Source organism: Pseudophryne corroboree, chromosome 5 (genome assembly GCF_028390025.1).
Source record: "Pseudophryne corroboree isolate aPseCor3 chromosome 5, aPseCor3.hap2, whole genome shotgun sequence".
Taxonomy (NCBI): domain Eukaryota; kingdom Metazoa; phylum Chordata; class Amphibia; order Anura; family Myobatrachidae; genus Pseudophryne; species Pseudophryne corroboree.
In genome coordinates this window covers 834,066,152-834,079,689 of record NC_086448.1, presented here as the reverse complement: position 1 = coordinate 834,079,689, position 13,538 = coordinate 834,066,152, and the positions used below count along the sequence as shown (strand labels likewise).

Sequence of the window (13,538 nt, the reverse complement as noted above, 5' to 3'; positions counted from 1 at the left end):
AAAAAAAAGTTTACTTTATTTTAAAACTTAACCTTTATTAGATATACATTAAATTGTCAATTATTACCCAGACAACAGTGAAACATAAGAGTTAAAATCAAACAAACCAACATATATGTGAAACCTATAAGATAGGAAATTGTGACAAAAAGAATTTAAAAGGCGTGTCCGCGTGTGTTTGATATGTGTGATATCTTTAGAATACTATGTCTCTTTAAATATTGCCATTATCTGAACCACTGGCAGTATAATTCTTGCAATATGATGGCTGTTACTTTGATATTGTTAAACGACTATCAATAATGTTTAATCAACAAAAAGATAATAGATTTTTCCTGGGGATAAATCCCAATTCAGGGACTATAAATATCACCAAATTGTGTAGATATATATTGACTATCAGTAATTAGATGAAGATTTTTTTGTGTATGTGTATAGTCAATTAATATTCCTACATCTCAATATTCTAATACTTGGCCGAAATCATCTGTAGGATGAATATCTCTATCCCCAGATTATTCTCCAGGAAGGTAAGTATTAATTTGCACTCACTGTCTATATTAGTATATGGACACTGAATTCATACAGGTACGTATAGAAACAAATAAAAGGGATTTGATTATAGGGTGTAAGGTATATCCACCATAGATTTCGCAAGACTGTATGTAGAGAGCAATAAAGTAAGAGGGGATTTTCATTTAGGGGATATGGCAGTCACAGCAGTGGTGTGGATCATTAAGGGATATAGCAGTCCCTATTTCTAATATCCACCACATATATTTCCACCTCATGCGGTAATCTGTATTATCTTCTGTCAGATCCGCTTAGGTCACTTCTCTTATTGAGGTATTTGGAGATGTACTCCTTTAAAGATATATGTCAATCCCACATTTCATATCCCTTACTTGTATTGCATCAGAACAAAATAATCAGATATAGAGAAGGGAGATTTAGTTTTCAAAGGGATATGGCAATCCCAAATATGGTATAGGACATTAAGGGGTATAGCAATCCCTATTTGTGATGTCCACCACATGTATTCCCAGCCCCATGCGGAAGTTTTTATATTATTAGATCCGCTTGAGTCACTTCTCTATTAAGATTTTTTATTTGTTATTTAAAGATGTAAAGTTATAGTATTTTTAGAGGACCAGACTCCTTATTAAGATTGTATATCTATCTCACATATCATCTCCCTTGCTTGTATTCCACTAATAGGCAATGAGTAAATTCATCTATTAAGGCGTGTGGCCACCTTGTAATTTCAAATGTTTGCCACGTTATCTGCTATATTGTAGTGCATTACAGTGTGATGTGTGAGTCTTATAACTTCTCAATCCCTTAATTTCTGGGAATACTTCACTGTAACATTTTAACACACCTATAATATATCACACATGTTGCAGCTGGTATATATGATAATAGCAATGTCGTCCTGTACATGGGATTATTTGTCTCTCATTCAATTCGGATTATTCCCATCAGCAGGACTCAGCTGATATCACTATATACTATGTGAAACCTCAGCTGTTGTATTTAAAGTGTAAGAAATCCTACTGCAAACAGTGTGTGGTATTTACAATATCAACTGCTGTCAGCATGTGAAGTTAGAAACATTTGTTGCAGATTCTGATAATAAGTATCATAATTTAAATGCATGTGGTTAGAATCAGCAGCTGTCAGCAGGTGGCATTAGATACATTTGTTACAGTTATTTCGTGCTTTATATCCTCTCCTCAATTATAGACAGCCAATGCTTTCACTAGTAGCAGCCATTTTCATATACATAAATATACATTTTGTTCTTAAAACATCATATCTAAACTACACGCGGGCACGCTGTGCCCTACACGCGTGTTTCACTGCACTAACAGGCAGCTTCATCAGGGAGCAACACGAGCGTCTTCCCTGGACGTACTTAAGTCAGATTGTCATCCACCAATCATGTCGCTGTGAGCGGTCACATGCGACCGCCGGCCAATAGGTCGCGGTCACGTGCTCTCGCTCTCCGATCACAAGCCGCACATCGCAGTTTGTATTGTATCCATGGGACGGGGATCTCATCCTCCATACGCCCCGAGGTCTGTATAATCCTACGGCAGCCATGTCATTTAACTGCGGGTCCGATCTTTATTAGTCTCATTCGGGCCCGCATATTCTCCCCGCATCATACAATATATCAGTGATCTAATTAAGTATAATCACTTCTTCATACCCATATCTCTATTCCGGAGTTCCAGTGAATAGTTTAACTTGTATACAGATCTCAGGGTCGGTATACTGATGTGAGGTTCTCTTACATTGCCGGTCCTGGAGCATGTATTTTTTATATGTACAAAAGCTATGTCTTTCATCCACTCAAAATGTGATTTTAGATTATTAATATCACAATACAGAATTCTTGGTATCATGTTACAGAATAATAGGGAATAAGAATAATGATGAGAAGAAGATTTTTGGAGTATGAAAAAATAAGAAATAAAATATAAAGAATATTATATTGAGAATTAGCTTTAGATATAAGCAACCGTAACGTAGTAAAGAGCTTAATAGGTGTGATGTAATTAGACTAAATTAGGGGAGATGATGATAAGTATACTCCTCAAACGAGTATCTATTAGATACCCTACATAACCTGCATAATTTAACCCGCTTGACAAAAATATATCAGTACACTATTGGGTGAAAATATCCCCAATAGATAATGTCACCGTGAACCCATTTGTATCATTGGATCTATTAGGTGATACAATGCCAATATATTGTGTGGGTACACTCCCCCACTAATGATGGCAATTTTTTCATGTAGAAGAAGTGATTATTATGAAATAATTGTCTGCATCAATTCCTTATGACCACTAAAGGTCCAATAAATAAATGGTTGGTAAGGCAGATAGGTACTGTTTCTCAATCGTTACTATGTTCGTATTTTTCATGATGGAGTCCTGTTTTATAATGTCTCTAATATTAGTAGCGAGCTAGTATTCAAATAATTACCTCTATATTTGGGAACCTAATATGTGAAAATACTCTTCTGAGTAAATAAAGCTTATTCTTGATTCCATTTATGTGTGTGTATTCGTGAATATTAACCCTAGTGGTATTACACTTAATTATAGTAATCTCATATGTCAGAAAGAAAAGGAGAAAGAAAACTAACATATTTTATATATTAGTATATCAGATATTAGGCCGTGTCAAAACCAAGTGAAAGACTAGTGATAATTTGAGGTTCTCACTAGTGAAATTAGTGACATGAAAATTAAAAGTGAAAAATAGTGATAGTGATTAGATGAAAATAAAATATAATATATAATGTGAACCTTCAAAACATCTAACATATAATAATCATATTATACTTGAAAACAAGGGAAGAAAAAGAAGTGTATGGAATTGAGTGCATATGTGTTATAAACAAAAAATCTCCAGTTAAGGTGAATAGCCACACCACAAAAAAGAGAATAAATGTTTCAAAGTGCAATAGTGAAAAGGTATTACGAAGGGAGGAGGAAGGAAGAAATAGATTAGATGTATCATAACTTGTGTATATACATATATATATATATATTCATACACACACACACACACACACACACACACACACACACACACACACACACGTATATATATATATATATATATATATATATATGTGTGTGACTCAGTGGTGGAGTCAGTGATTAGTTCCTTCATCATCAGGTATCGCTAACCAATATATTGATCTAACAAGATATATTTAGTTCAAAAAGGGAGAGTAACTATTAGATTCGTTCATCCCATGCGGGTAAATGCTGTTTAGTAGGAAGATCATTTTTGTCTCGAATTTTAGCAACTCTTGATCCAGATCTCCCCCTCTGATACCAAGTTGTACATGTTTGATACCAAACGCTTTAAGACCTGTTGGATCCCCATTATGATAATTGAGGAAATGCCTAGCTACCGGTGACAAAGTTTTGAACCTAGTGGTATCCTTAGATGCATTTCGGATACTTCCAATATGCTCAAGGATTCTGACCTTCAGTGGTCGTGACGTCTTACCAATATACTTTTTGAAGCATGGGCATTCAAGATGATATACAATGCCTATTGAAGTACAGGTAATTTTGGTAGCTATTTCCCACTTCTTATTGTATTTGTCAAAAAAAATACTTAGTGGGAATCATGTTTCTGCAGGCCTTACAATTATTACAAGGGAAGGATCCTTTCCTTTCCGGTTCATTTGGCCTGGGTTTAGATAGATGACTGTGTACTACTTTGTCACGTAAAGTCTTAGACCTTCTCCAGCTAGTCAATGGTTTGTTCGGAAGTACTTCAGGCAGAAGATTGCCAGATGGGGAAGAACGGTCTTGGGGTACTGGGGTATTTCATTTAAGATTATTATTTTTTTTAAACGTGTTTGTTCTCTCTCTCTATTATGTACACTTGTGGAACTAGACTATCTATTAGGCACTGCTGGCAGTCGTAGTACAAAATAAAACAGAAACCGTCCAAGAATGATACAATTCTAGAATGATTTCATATCACTATACCCAATGACTCTATTTCCTTTAAATAAATAAAACCTACACTAATGGGAGGTGCCGCCTAGAATAATCACCAATGGGAGGTGCCGCATAGAATAACCACCAATGGGAGGTGCCGCATAGAATAACCACCAATGGGAGGTGCCACCTAGAATAACCACCAATGGGAGGTGCCACCTAGAATAACCACCAATGGGAGGTGCCGCATAGAATAACTAACAATGGGAGGTGCCACATAGAATAACCACCAATGGGAGGTGCCGCATAGAATAACCACCAATGGAAGGTGCCACCTAGAATAACCACCAATGGGAGGTGCCGCCTAGAATAACCACCAATGGGAGGTGCCGCCTACAACAACCACCAATGAGAGGTGCTGCCTAGTATAACCACCAATGGGAGGTGCTGCCTAGAATAACCACCAATGGGAGGTGCCGCCAAGAATAATCACCAATGGGAGGTGCCGCCTAGAATAACCACCAATGGGAGGTGCCGCCTAGAATAACCACCAATAGGAGGTGCCGCCTAGAATAACCACCAAATGGGAGGTGGCGCCTAGAATAACCACCAATGACCTTCACACAACAACAAGAGTATTCTCTCTTGTGCGCTCACTTTAGTGATATTACTGAAGTATAACTTTTATTATGATGACTTTACAACCATGAAAGTGTCTGTTACAAGGGTGCGGTAAATTCGTCAGCAACCACCATCTTGAAAGCTCACAATGTCATCACGTTGACACGCTTAGCATGTTGATATTGACAATGTTGACTTTCAGCATGTCAACACTGATGAAATGTCAACATGACTAAAATGTTGGTCAAAACATCCCTGGTGGTCTAGTAGTGACTTACCTGGCACGGCGGGCCTGCCGGCTCCAGGGGTGTCTTCCGGGTCCCCTAATGATTTCATAACGACTTCCAGCGGTATGTATGACTAAACCTTAACCCAGACCCTCCCCTCTCATAGCCCGATCCTAACCCTCCACTGCCGGTACGTAATGAATGTCGGCATCTCACATTGTAAACATGTCCACATTCTGCAGATGCCGACATGTTCAATGTCAACAATTCAACAATGTCGCCGTCATAACTGTTGACATTATGACTACATCCCCTGTGCAACAACCTTTTCTGAAACAAATCACAGTTCGTGCAAACTTTCACCACAAATCACCACGTTACCGGCCAATGGGAATTGTAGGTGCAATAGTGGGAGCAGGAAAAAAACAGAAAGGAAGGGGAGGGGGCACATTTTGGGGCGTGCCTTGCTGGGGAACATTTACAATTTTTACTCCAAAAAAAAAAAAAAAAGGATTGCATAATGTACCAGCTATGGGCTAACGGTCTCCGGGTCTTGTCTTATGCTATAGCTCTAAAGTTGTACATCTATCAGGTCTCATACAGTAATAATAACAACACTACAACATCCACAGACCAGGGGCATATGTACTAAGCCTTGTAGAGTTATAAAGTGGAGAGAGAGATACAGCACCAGCCAATCAGCTCCTGACTGTCATTTTTCATACACAGCCCGTAACATGGCAGTTAAGAGCTGATTGTCTGGTAGTTTACCTCCGGCCACTTTATCTCACGCCACTGCTTAGTACTTCTCCAGACTCCCCTTGTACTTCGGCATATTGCAACTCTAAAGATTGTACTACCTCCTGGCAAACCTCATTGTACGTAACTTGTGGGGGCGCCTCCCGAGAGCGGAGATTAGGCATGCACAGCATATAGTGGGGCCCCTCACCATAAATGGGGCCCAGTGTTTGTAAATGTTGCTAATGACGTAATATTTTATCCCTTTTCCTGCTATAACGCTCCGCTGTGTTCAGAAACAGAAAATAAAGAAACATCTGCCCAGACTGGATGGACAGCACCTAATCTTCACATGTAATACATGGATTTGTAAAAGGAAAAATAAATATACAGTATATATGTTTTTCTTCACTTACATGTTATCACAATAGAAAGAGTTTTCATGCCGCTTACTCTCTGTTACGTGATAATAATGTGACTATAATGCACCTGACAAACTATTTCCTCTTCTAGAACTCAGGAAGTGACGATGGAAGGTTTACCGGCTACGGAAGCCATATTGGTTCTATCCCCACAGACGACTAGTATCAGTGACATATCTGGTGTGTCCGGTGATGACGCAGCTCCGCCATTGTGCTCTATATTGCAATATAATATATAATAATGTTCTGCTTAATGAGAAAAACTAAATGATACATAAAGCAATAAAATTAAATCTGCCTCCAATGAACTGTCTGTCTGTTTACTTAGTAATGGAACCTCACTTTACCTTTCAGCTGAATTTATTTTCTATCAAAGAATATAGGGGGTCATTCCGACCCGATCGCTGCAGTTGTTCGCAGCGCACAGGATGGCCGTCGTCCCTAGCGATCGCTAGGGCAGGAGGGGGCGGCACGGTGGTGTTTGGCCACCGTTTTGGGGGCGCAGTCCGGCCAAAGCAGGCATGGCCGGACCGTGCGGGGGGCGGGCCGCAGTGGCTGCGTGACGTCACACGCAGCCGCTACAACCAGGGACAGCGATGAGCAACTCCCGGTCAGCCGCAGGCGCTCCACTGGCCGGGAGTTACTCAACAAGTACAAAAGCATTGCCACTGTGCGATGCTTTTGTACTTGTTCGGGGATGGGGGGGCCGGACAGACATGCGGGGCGGACTAGCCCTGTGCTGGGCGTCTCCCCGCATGTCTGGGAACATGATCGTAGCTGTGCTAAATTTAGCACAGCTATGATCAACTCGGAATGACCTCCATAGTAATCTGGGATAAGGAAACGTTCTGTATACTGCTGTCAGTAGAGGGCGCTATTGTGGGTGCTAAAACAATATTTGGAATAAAGGGGGTAGCCAGCTTTTTATGTAAAGTAGATGTAAACTCCATTGGAATGCGTTCGGCGTCCAGGCTGTCAGGGGTGCCAGAGGTCATGTGACCGCCGGCATCCCAACAGCTGGTATCACATACCGAACCCACTCCATCATATAATAAAAGCACATAACAGGAGCTGTGCAAGTTAGTGATACAAAGTGCAAGTATAATATTTTATTATAGAACCAGAGCTTATAAAAACTTTTAATATGTTAATTTTAGAGATGAGCGGGTTCGGTTCCTCGGAATCCGAACCCGCCCGAACTTCAGTTTTTTTTACACGGGTCCGAGCGACTCGGATCCTCCCGCCTTGCTCGGTCAACCCGAGCGCGCCCGAACATCATCATCCCGCTGTCGGATTCTCGCGAGGCTCGGATTCTATCACGAGACTCGGATTCTATATAAGTAGCCGCGCGTCACCGCCATTTTCACACGTGCTTTGAGATTGATAGGGAGAGGACGTGGCTGGCGTCCTCTCCGTTTAGAGTGACTAGTACTAGAGAGAGACACAAATTTTGGGGAGCATATAGGAGGAGTACTACTTGCTGCTGATAGTGTGACCAGTGACTGACCACCAGTTTAATTAATCCGTTCTCTGCCTGAAAAAAAAACGATACACAGTGTGACACAGTCATATACCATATCTGTGCTCAGCCCAGTGCGCTGCATCATATACTGTATATCATTATCTGACTGCTGAGTGCTCACTGCTCACACAGCTTAATTGTGGGGGAGACTGGGGAGCAGTTATAGCAGGAGTACATATTTTAAGTACAGTGCACACTTTTGCTGCCAGAGTGCCACTGCCAGTGTGACTGACCAGTGACCACTGACCACCAGTATTGTGATTGTCTGCTGACCACCAGTATATTGTGATTGTCTGCCTGAAAAAGTTAAACACTCGTCGTGTGGTGTTTTTATAAACGCATTCTGCAGACAGTGTCCAGCAGGTCCGTCATTACATAATATATACCTGTCCGGCTGCAGTACTAGTGTGATATATATAATTATATATATATATTTTAATTTTATCTCATTATCATCCAGTCTATATTAGCAGCAGACACAGTACAGAAGTCCACGGCTGTAGCTACCTCTGTGTCGGCAGTCGCTCGTCCATCCATAATTGTATACCACCTACCCGTGGTTTATTTATTTTTACTATCTTCTTGATACTAGTAGCTTACTTTAGGAGTCTGCAGTGCTGAGTCTGACAGACAGTGTCCAGCAGGTCCGTCATTACATAGTATATACCTGAGTGTCCGGCTGCAGTACTAGTGTGATATATATATATATTTTAATTTTATCTCATTATCATCCAGTCTATATTAGCAGCAGACACAGTACGGTAGTCCACGGCTGTAGCTACCTCTGTGTCGGCAGTCGCTCGTCCATCCATAATTGTATACAGGGGCGTCGGAATGGGGGGGGCAAGGGGGCAGCTCGCTCCCCCCAAACATGAGAGCGGCGCCGATACTGGGGCAGAGGAGCGGCAGGCAGCTAGGTGTGATGCACCTGTGTACTAGCGCCTCTTAATGGGCGCGCTGTTTAATATCAAGTATCAGGGTCGGACCTGCAGTCTCAGCAGATACGCGGCAGTAGCAGCCCAGCATAGATGCAGTCATCCCGGCCCCTCACAGTGTCCTCAGCGTACAGTGTTACTACTTCCTCCTCCTACCATGTGGCCATGCAGCTTCCTCCCCTCCTCTGCTCCGCCCCCGATCCATCCCACGCTTTGCCTCCACGCCTGAGTTTTTTTCTGCAGCAGGTTGCAGGGCGACTGTCTGTCTCTCTCTCAGTCTGACCTAGCCCTTGGTCCGTCCTGCGGCTCCTGCTCCCCTGCTGATCCATGCTGCCAATGTCTTTTCCCAAGCTGTTACAGTGGCAGGCTGATCCGTGGAAGGGGAGGGGGAGAGGGGGCTACTTTCCTCAAAACAATCACAATAAGCATGTCACAGACTACAGCACAATGACAGCGATGAGGTGCCCGCCTTCCCGCACCTCTAAACATCGGTGACGCTGCAGCGCTGTCCAGATAACATAGTTAAGGCGCTGGGAGGGCACACCTGGAGCAGAGAGGAGAAGAAAACTGAGGAGCCAAAGAGTACACAGGAGGTTAGTTACAGTTTGACAGGTGTTTATGCAGAAATGGTGAAGAGGGGGTTGGGAGGGAACTGGGGAGATAGTGACAGTGACATATGGGAAGATTTATTAACAAAAGGGATCAGTATAGGTCAGTAGTGTAAGGTATAGAGGATGATGTAGTGTAAGGTACAGAGGGTTTCATGATGCAGTTTTGTGTTTAGAGGCGTCAGTTATATAGTGACAGATATAGAAGGGTCCATGAAGTATTAGCAGGTATAGAGGGGTCCATAATGTAATGTAGTGTAGGTTAAGAAGGGATATGTTATGTAGTGGCGAGTATAGAGGGGTCCGTAATGTTGTGGCGGGTATAGAGGTGTCAGTAATTTAGTGTATGGTTTAGAGGGGTCTTTAATGTAGTGTATGGTATAGTGGAATTGGTGATGTAGCATAGGGTGTAGAGGAGTCATTGATGCCGTGTCAGGTATAGAGAGGTCAGTAATGTAGTGTAGGTATGGAGGGGTTAGTAAAATACTGATCCCAAGTACATAGTACACTATAATTGAATTAAGCTGCAAATTACAGGAAAAAGTACGCCATCAGGTAAAAAAAAAAGGGTAAAGGTCAGACGTCTGATATGACCAGCGCCATGTCTTACACCACATATCAATATACATAAACAGATATATGTTAATTTTTCGTAGTGGATAAGGGCGCCAATTTACATTTTTGCCGTGGCTCTGCTTGGTCTACAACCGCCCCTGGATACGCCTCCCGGATGTCTGCTGGGTGGGTGGATTTTTGCAAGACGTGTCTGCATTGTGTGTCATCATGTCACGTTATAGCTTCATACACACTGGCACAAGGAGTAGAGTATGTGTGGCATGCGAGCGTTATTTCCAGGCTGAAAGAATAGTCAGGGGAGGAGTCAATGCCAGAACCCATATGCTGACGCCGAGGTGGGCCTGTGTGCTTTAAATGCAAGGGTCTATTTTTAGTCCTAGTCGGGTACTATCAGTCATATTGGCTTTCTGAGCCCTCCCTGAGGGTCTCTGCCTTGCGCCAAGCTTGCTGCCTATGTTTGCAGGTACTTGTGCTCCTCCCCCCCCCTCTCTTCCATACCCAGGCCATGTCACGCCGTTATTCTCAGTGCTATAGTCAGCAGAGTGTCCTGGGAAGAACAACATGTGGCCCTACTCAACATTCTCACTGTGGCTTGGAGTTACCAGTTCCTGGAACCCACCCAGACAGAATAGCGCAGCACCTCAGAGACCGACACATGTACGGTGAGTCAGTGCCTTATTTCTGTGTGCTGGTGGCCCCTCCTCTTCCATATACTCCTGCCCCTCCATCCACAGCTCCAACCCCCCCTCCCCCTCCCCCCCCCCCATCTGCAGCAGATTTCTCTGTGAAAAATATCAAAGGGGAAGCCAGAGGATGGGGAACTGGCAGCAGATTCTGCCCGACCAGATATCATGCGCAAGAACCTGCTGCTGCTGGTGCTCTGCCTGATGTTTGGCGTGGAGGTCAGCTTTAAATTTGACACAAAGACGTAATTTACCTACTGAACCTCTGTCATCTAGTCACCATGTTGCTGGTAATACTAATAATAGTAATGCCCCCACACACCTTTCTGTCATATACCTGTTGAACGCCTGTCCTGTGTTTACTGGTTGGGGCTGATATGCCAGTGTTCGGGATGCCGGCAGTCAGAATACCGACCATGGCATCCTGATGGTTAAAATTCTGATGAGAAGGTAAGTATGTTTACCCTACCCCCCCAACCCTCCCTTTTATCAGCCTAACTCTAACCCCCCTCCTCCCCCCAACCCACTGCAGCCTAACTCTAACCCTCCCCGGTGGTGCCTATACCTAACCCACCCCCTCCCCTCCCCAACCACAGCCTAACCCTCCCAGGGGGTTCCTAACCCCCCTTCTTGCAGCCTAAACCTAGCCCTCCCCCTTGCAACCTAAACCTAACCTCCAAACTCCCCTCCCACACACACACATGCACACTTCCACCCTATGCGGCTTACCTCTCCGGTGGCCCAGCACACAGACATCCAGGATCCCGGTGGTCTGTATTCCGGTGGCGGGATTGTGATCCTATTCGGAATACCAACACCAGCATGCCGAGTAGTGTCGGGATTCCGGCGTAGGTATTTAGATCGCCGGGATCCTCACCGGATCCCATGCTTGCCATGTTGCTGATAATGCTAACAATTATAATGATGCACCGACACGTATGCCTATTATGTCACCCACTGTCACAGTGTGCTAGGAAGCTAGGGGCGCCAAACTCAGATTATATCTTGCCCCCCCCAACCTAAAAACGTTCTGACGCCCCTGATTGTATACCACCTACCCGTGGTTTATTTTTTTTTTCTATCTTCTTGATACTAGTAGCTTACTTTAGGAGTCTGCAGTGCTGAGTCTGACAGACAGTGTCCAGCAGGTCCGTCATTACATAATATATACCTGAGTGTCCGGCTGCAGTACTAGTGTGATATATATATATATTTTAATTTTATCTCATTATCACCCAGTCTATATTAGCAGCAGACACAGTACGGTAGTCCACGGCTGTAGCTACCTCTGTGTCGGCAGTCGCTCGTCATCCATAAGTATACTAGTATCCATCCATCTCCATTGTTTACCTGAGGTGCCTTTTAGTTGTGCCTATTAAAATATGGAGAACAAAAATGTTGAGGTTCCAAAAACAGGGAAAGATCAAGATCGACTTCCACCTCGTGCTGAAGCTGCTGCCACTAGTCATGGCCGAGACGATGAAATGCCATCAACGTCGTCTGCCAAGGCCGATGCCCAATGTCCTAGTACAGAGCATGTAAAGTCCAAAACACCAAATATCAGTAAAAAAAGGACTCAAAAATCTAAAATAAAATTGTCGGAGGAGAAGCGTAAACTTGCCAATATGCCATTTACCACACGGAGTGGCAAGGAACGGCTGAGGCCCTGGCCTATGTTCATGGATTGTGGTTCAGCTTCACATGAGGATGGAAGCACTCAGCCTCTCGCTAGAAAAATGAAAAGACTCAAGCTGGCAATAGCACAGCAAAGAACTGTGCGTTCTTCAAAATCCCAAATCCACAAGGAGAGTCCAATTGTGTTGGTTGCGATGCCTGACCTTCCCAACACTGGACGTGAAGAGCATGCGCCTTCCACCATTTGCACGCCCCCTGCAAGTGCTGGAAGGAGCACCCGCAGTCCAGTTCCTGATAGTCAGATTGAAGATGTCAGTGTTGAAGTACACCAGGATGAGGAGGATATGGGTGTTGCTGGCGCTGGGGAGGAAATTGACAAGGAGGATTCTGATGGTGAGGTGGTTTGTTTAAGTCAGGCACCCGGGGAGACACCTGTTGTCCGTGGGAGGAATATGGCCACTGACATGCCTGGTGAAAATACCAAAAAAATCAGCTCTTCGGTGTGGAAGTATTTCAACAGAAATGCGGACAACATTTGTCAAGCCGTGTGTTGCCTTTGTCAAGCTGTAATAAGTAGGGGTAAGGACGTTAACCACCTCGGAACATCCTCCCTTATACGTCACCTGCAGCGCATTCATAATAAGTCAGTGACAAGTTCAAAAACTTTGGGCGACAGCGGAAGCAGTCCACTGACCAGTAAATCCCTTCCTCTTGTAACCAAGCTCACGCAAACCACCCCACCAACTCCCTCAGTGTCAATTTCCTCCTTCCCCAGGAATGCCAATAGTCCTGCAGGCCATGTCACTGGCAATTCAGACGAGTCCTCTCCTGCCTGGGATTCCTCCGATGCATCCTTGTGTGTAACGCCTACTGCTGCTGGCGCTGCTGTTGTTGCTGCTGGGAGTCAATGGTCATCCCAGAGGGGAAATCGTAAGACCACTTTTACTACTTCCACCAAGCCATTGACTGTCCAACAGTCCTTTGCGAGGAAGATGAAATATCACAGCAGTCATCCTGCTGCAAAGCGGATAACTGAGGCCTTGGCATCCTGGGTGGTGAGAAACGTGGTTCCGGTATCCATCATTACTGA

General features: G+C 43.7%; 1 protein-coding gene across 2 annotated transcripts in view; it reads left to right on the top strand.

Annotated features, from left to right (window-relative positions):
• The window catches only part of LOC134929516 (protegrin-2-like), a 70,289-nt gene extending 63,496 nt beyond the window's left edge, over positions 1-6,793 (top strand). For both annotated transcript variants that reach the window (XM_063925116.1, XM_063925115.1), the window contains one exon: positions 6,581-6,793. In XM_063925116.1, coding sequence (XP_063781186.1) covers positions 6,581-6,652 — 72 coding nt within the window. In that variant the 3' untranslated portion in view covers positions 6,653-6,793. The remainder of the gene's footprint in view (positions 1-6,580) is intronic.
• Positions 6,794-13,538: the final 6,745 nt, after the last annotated feature.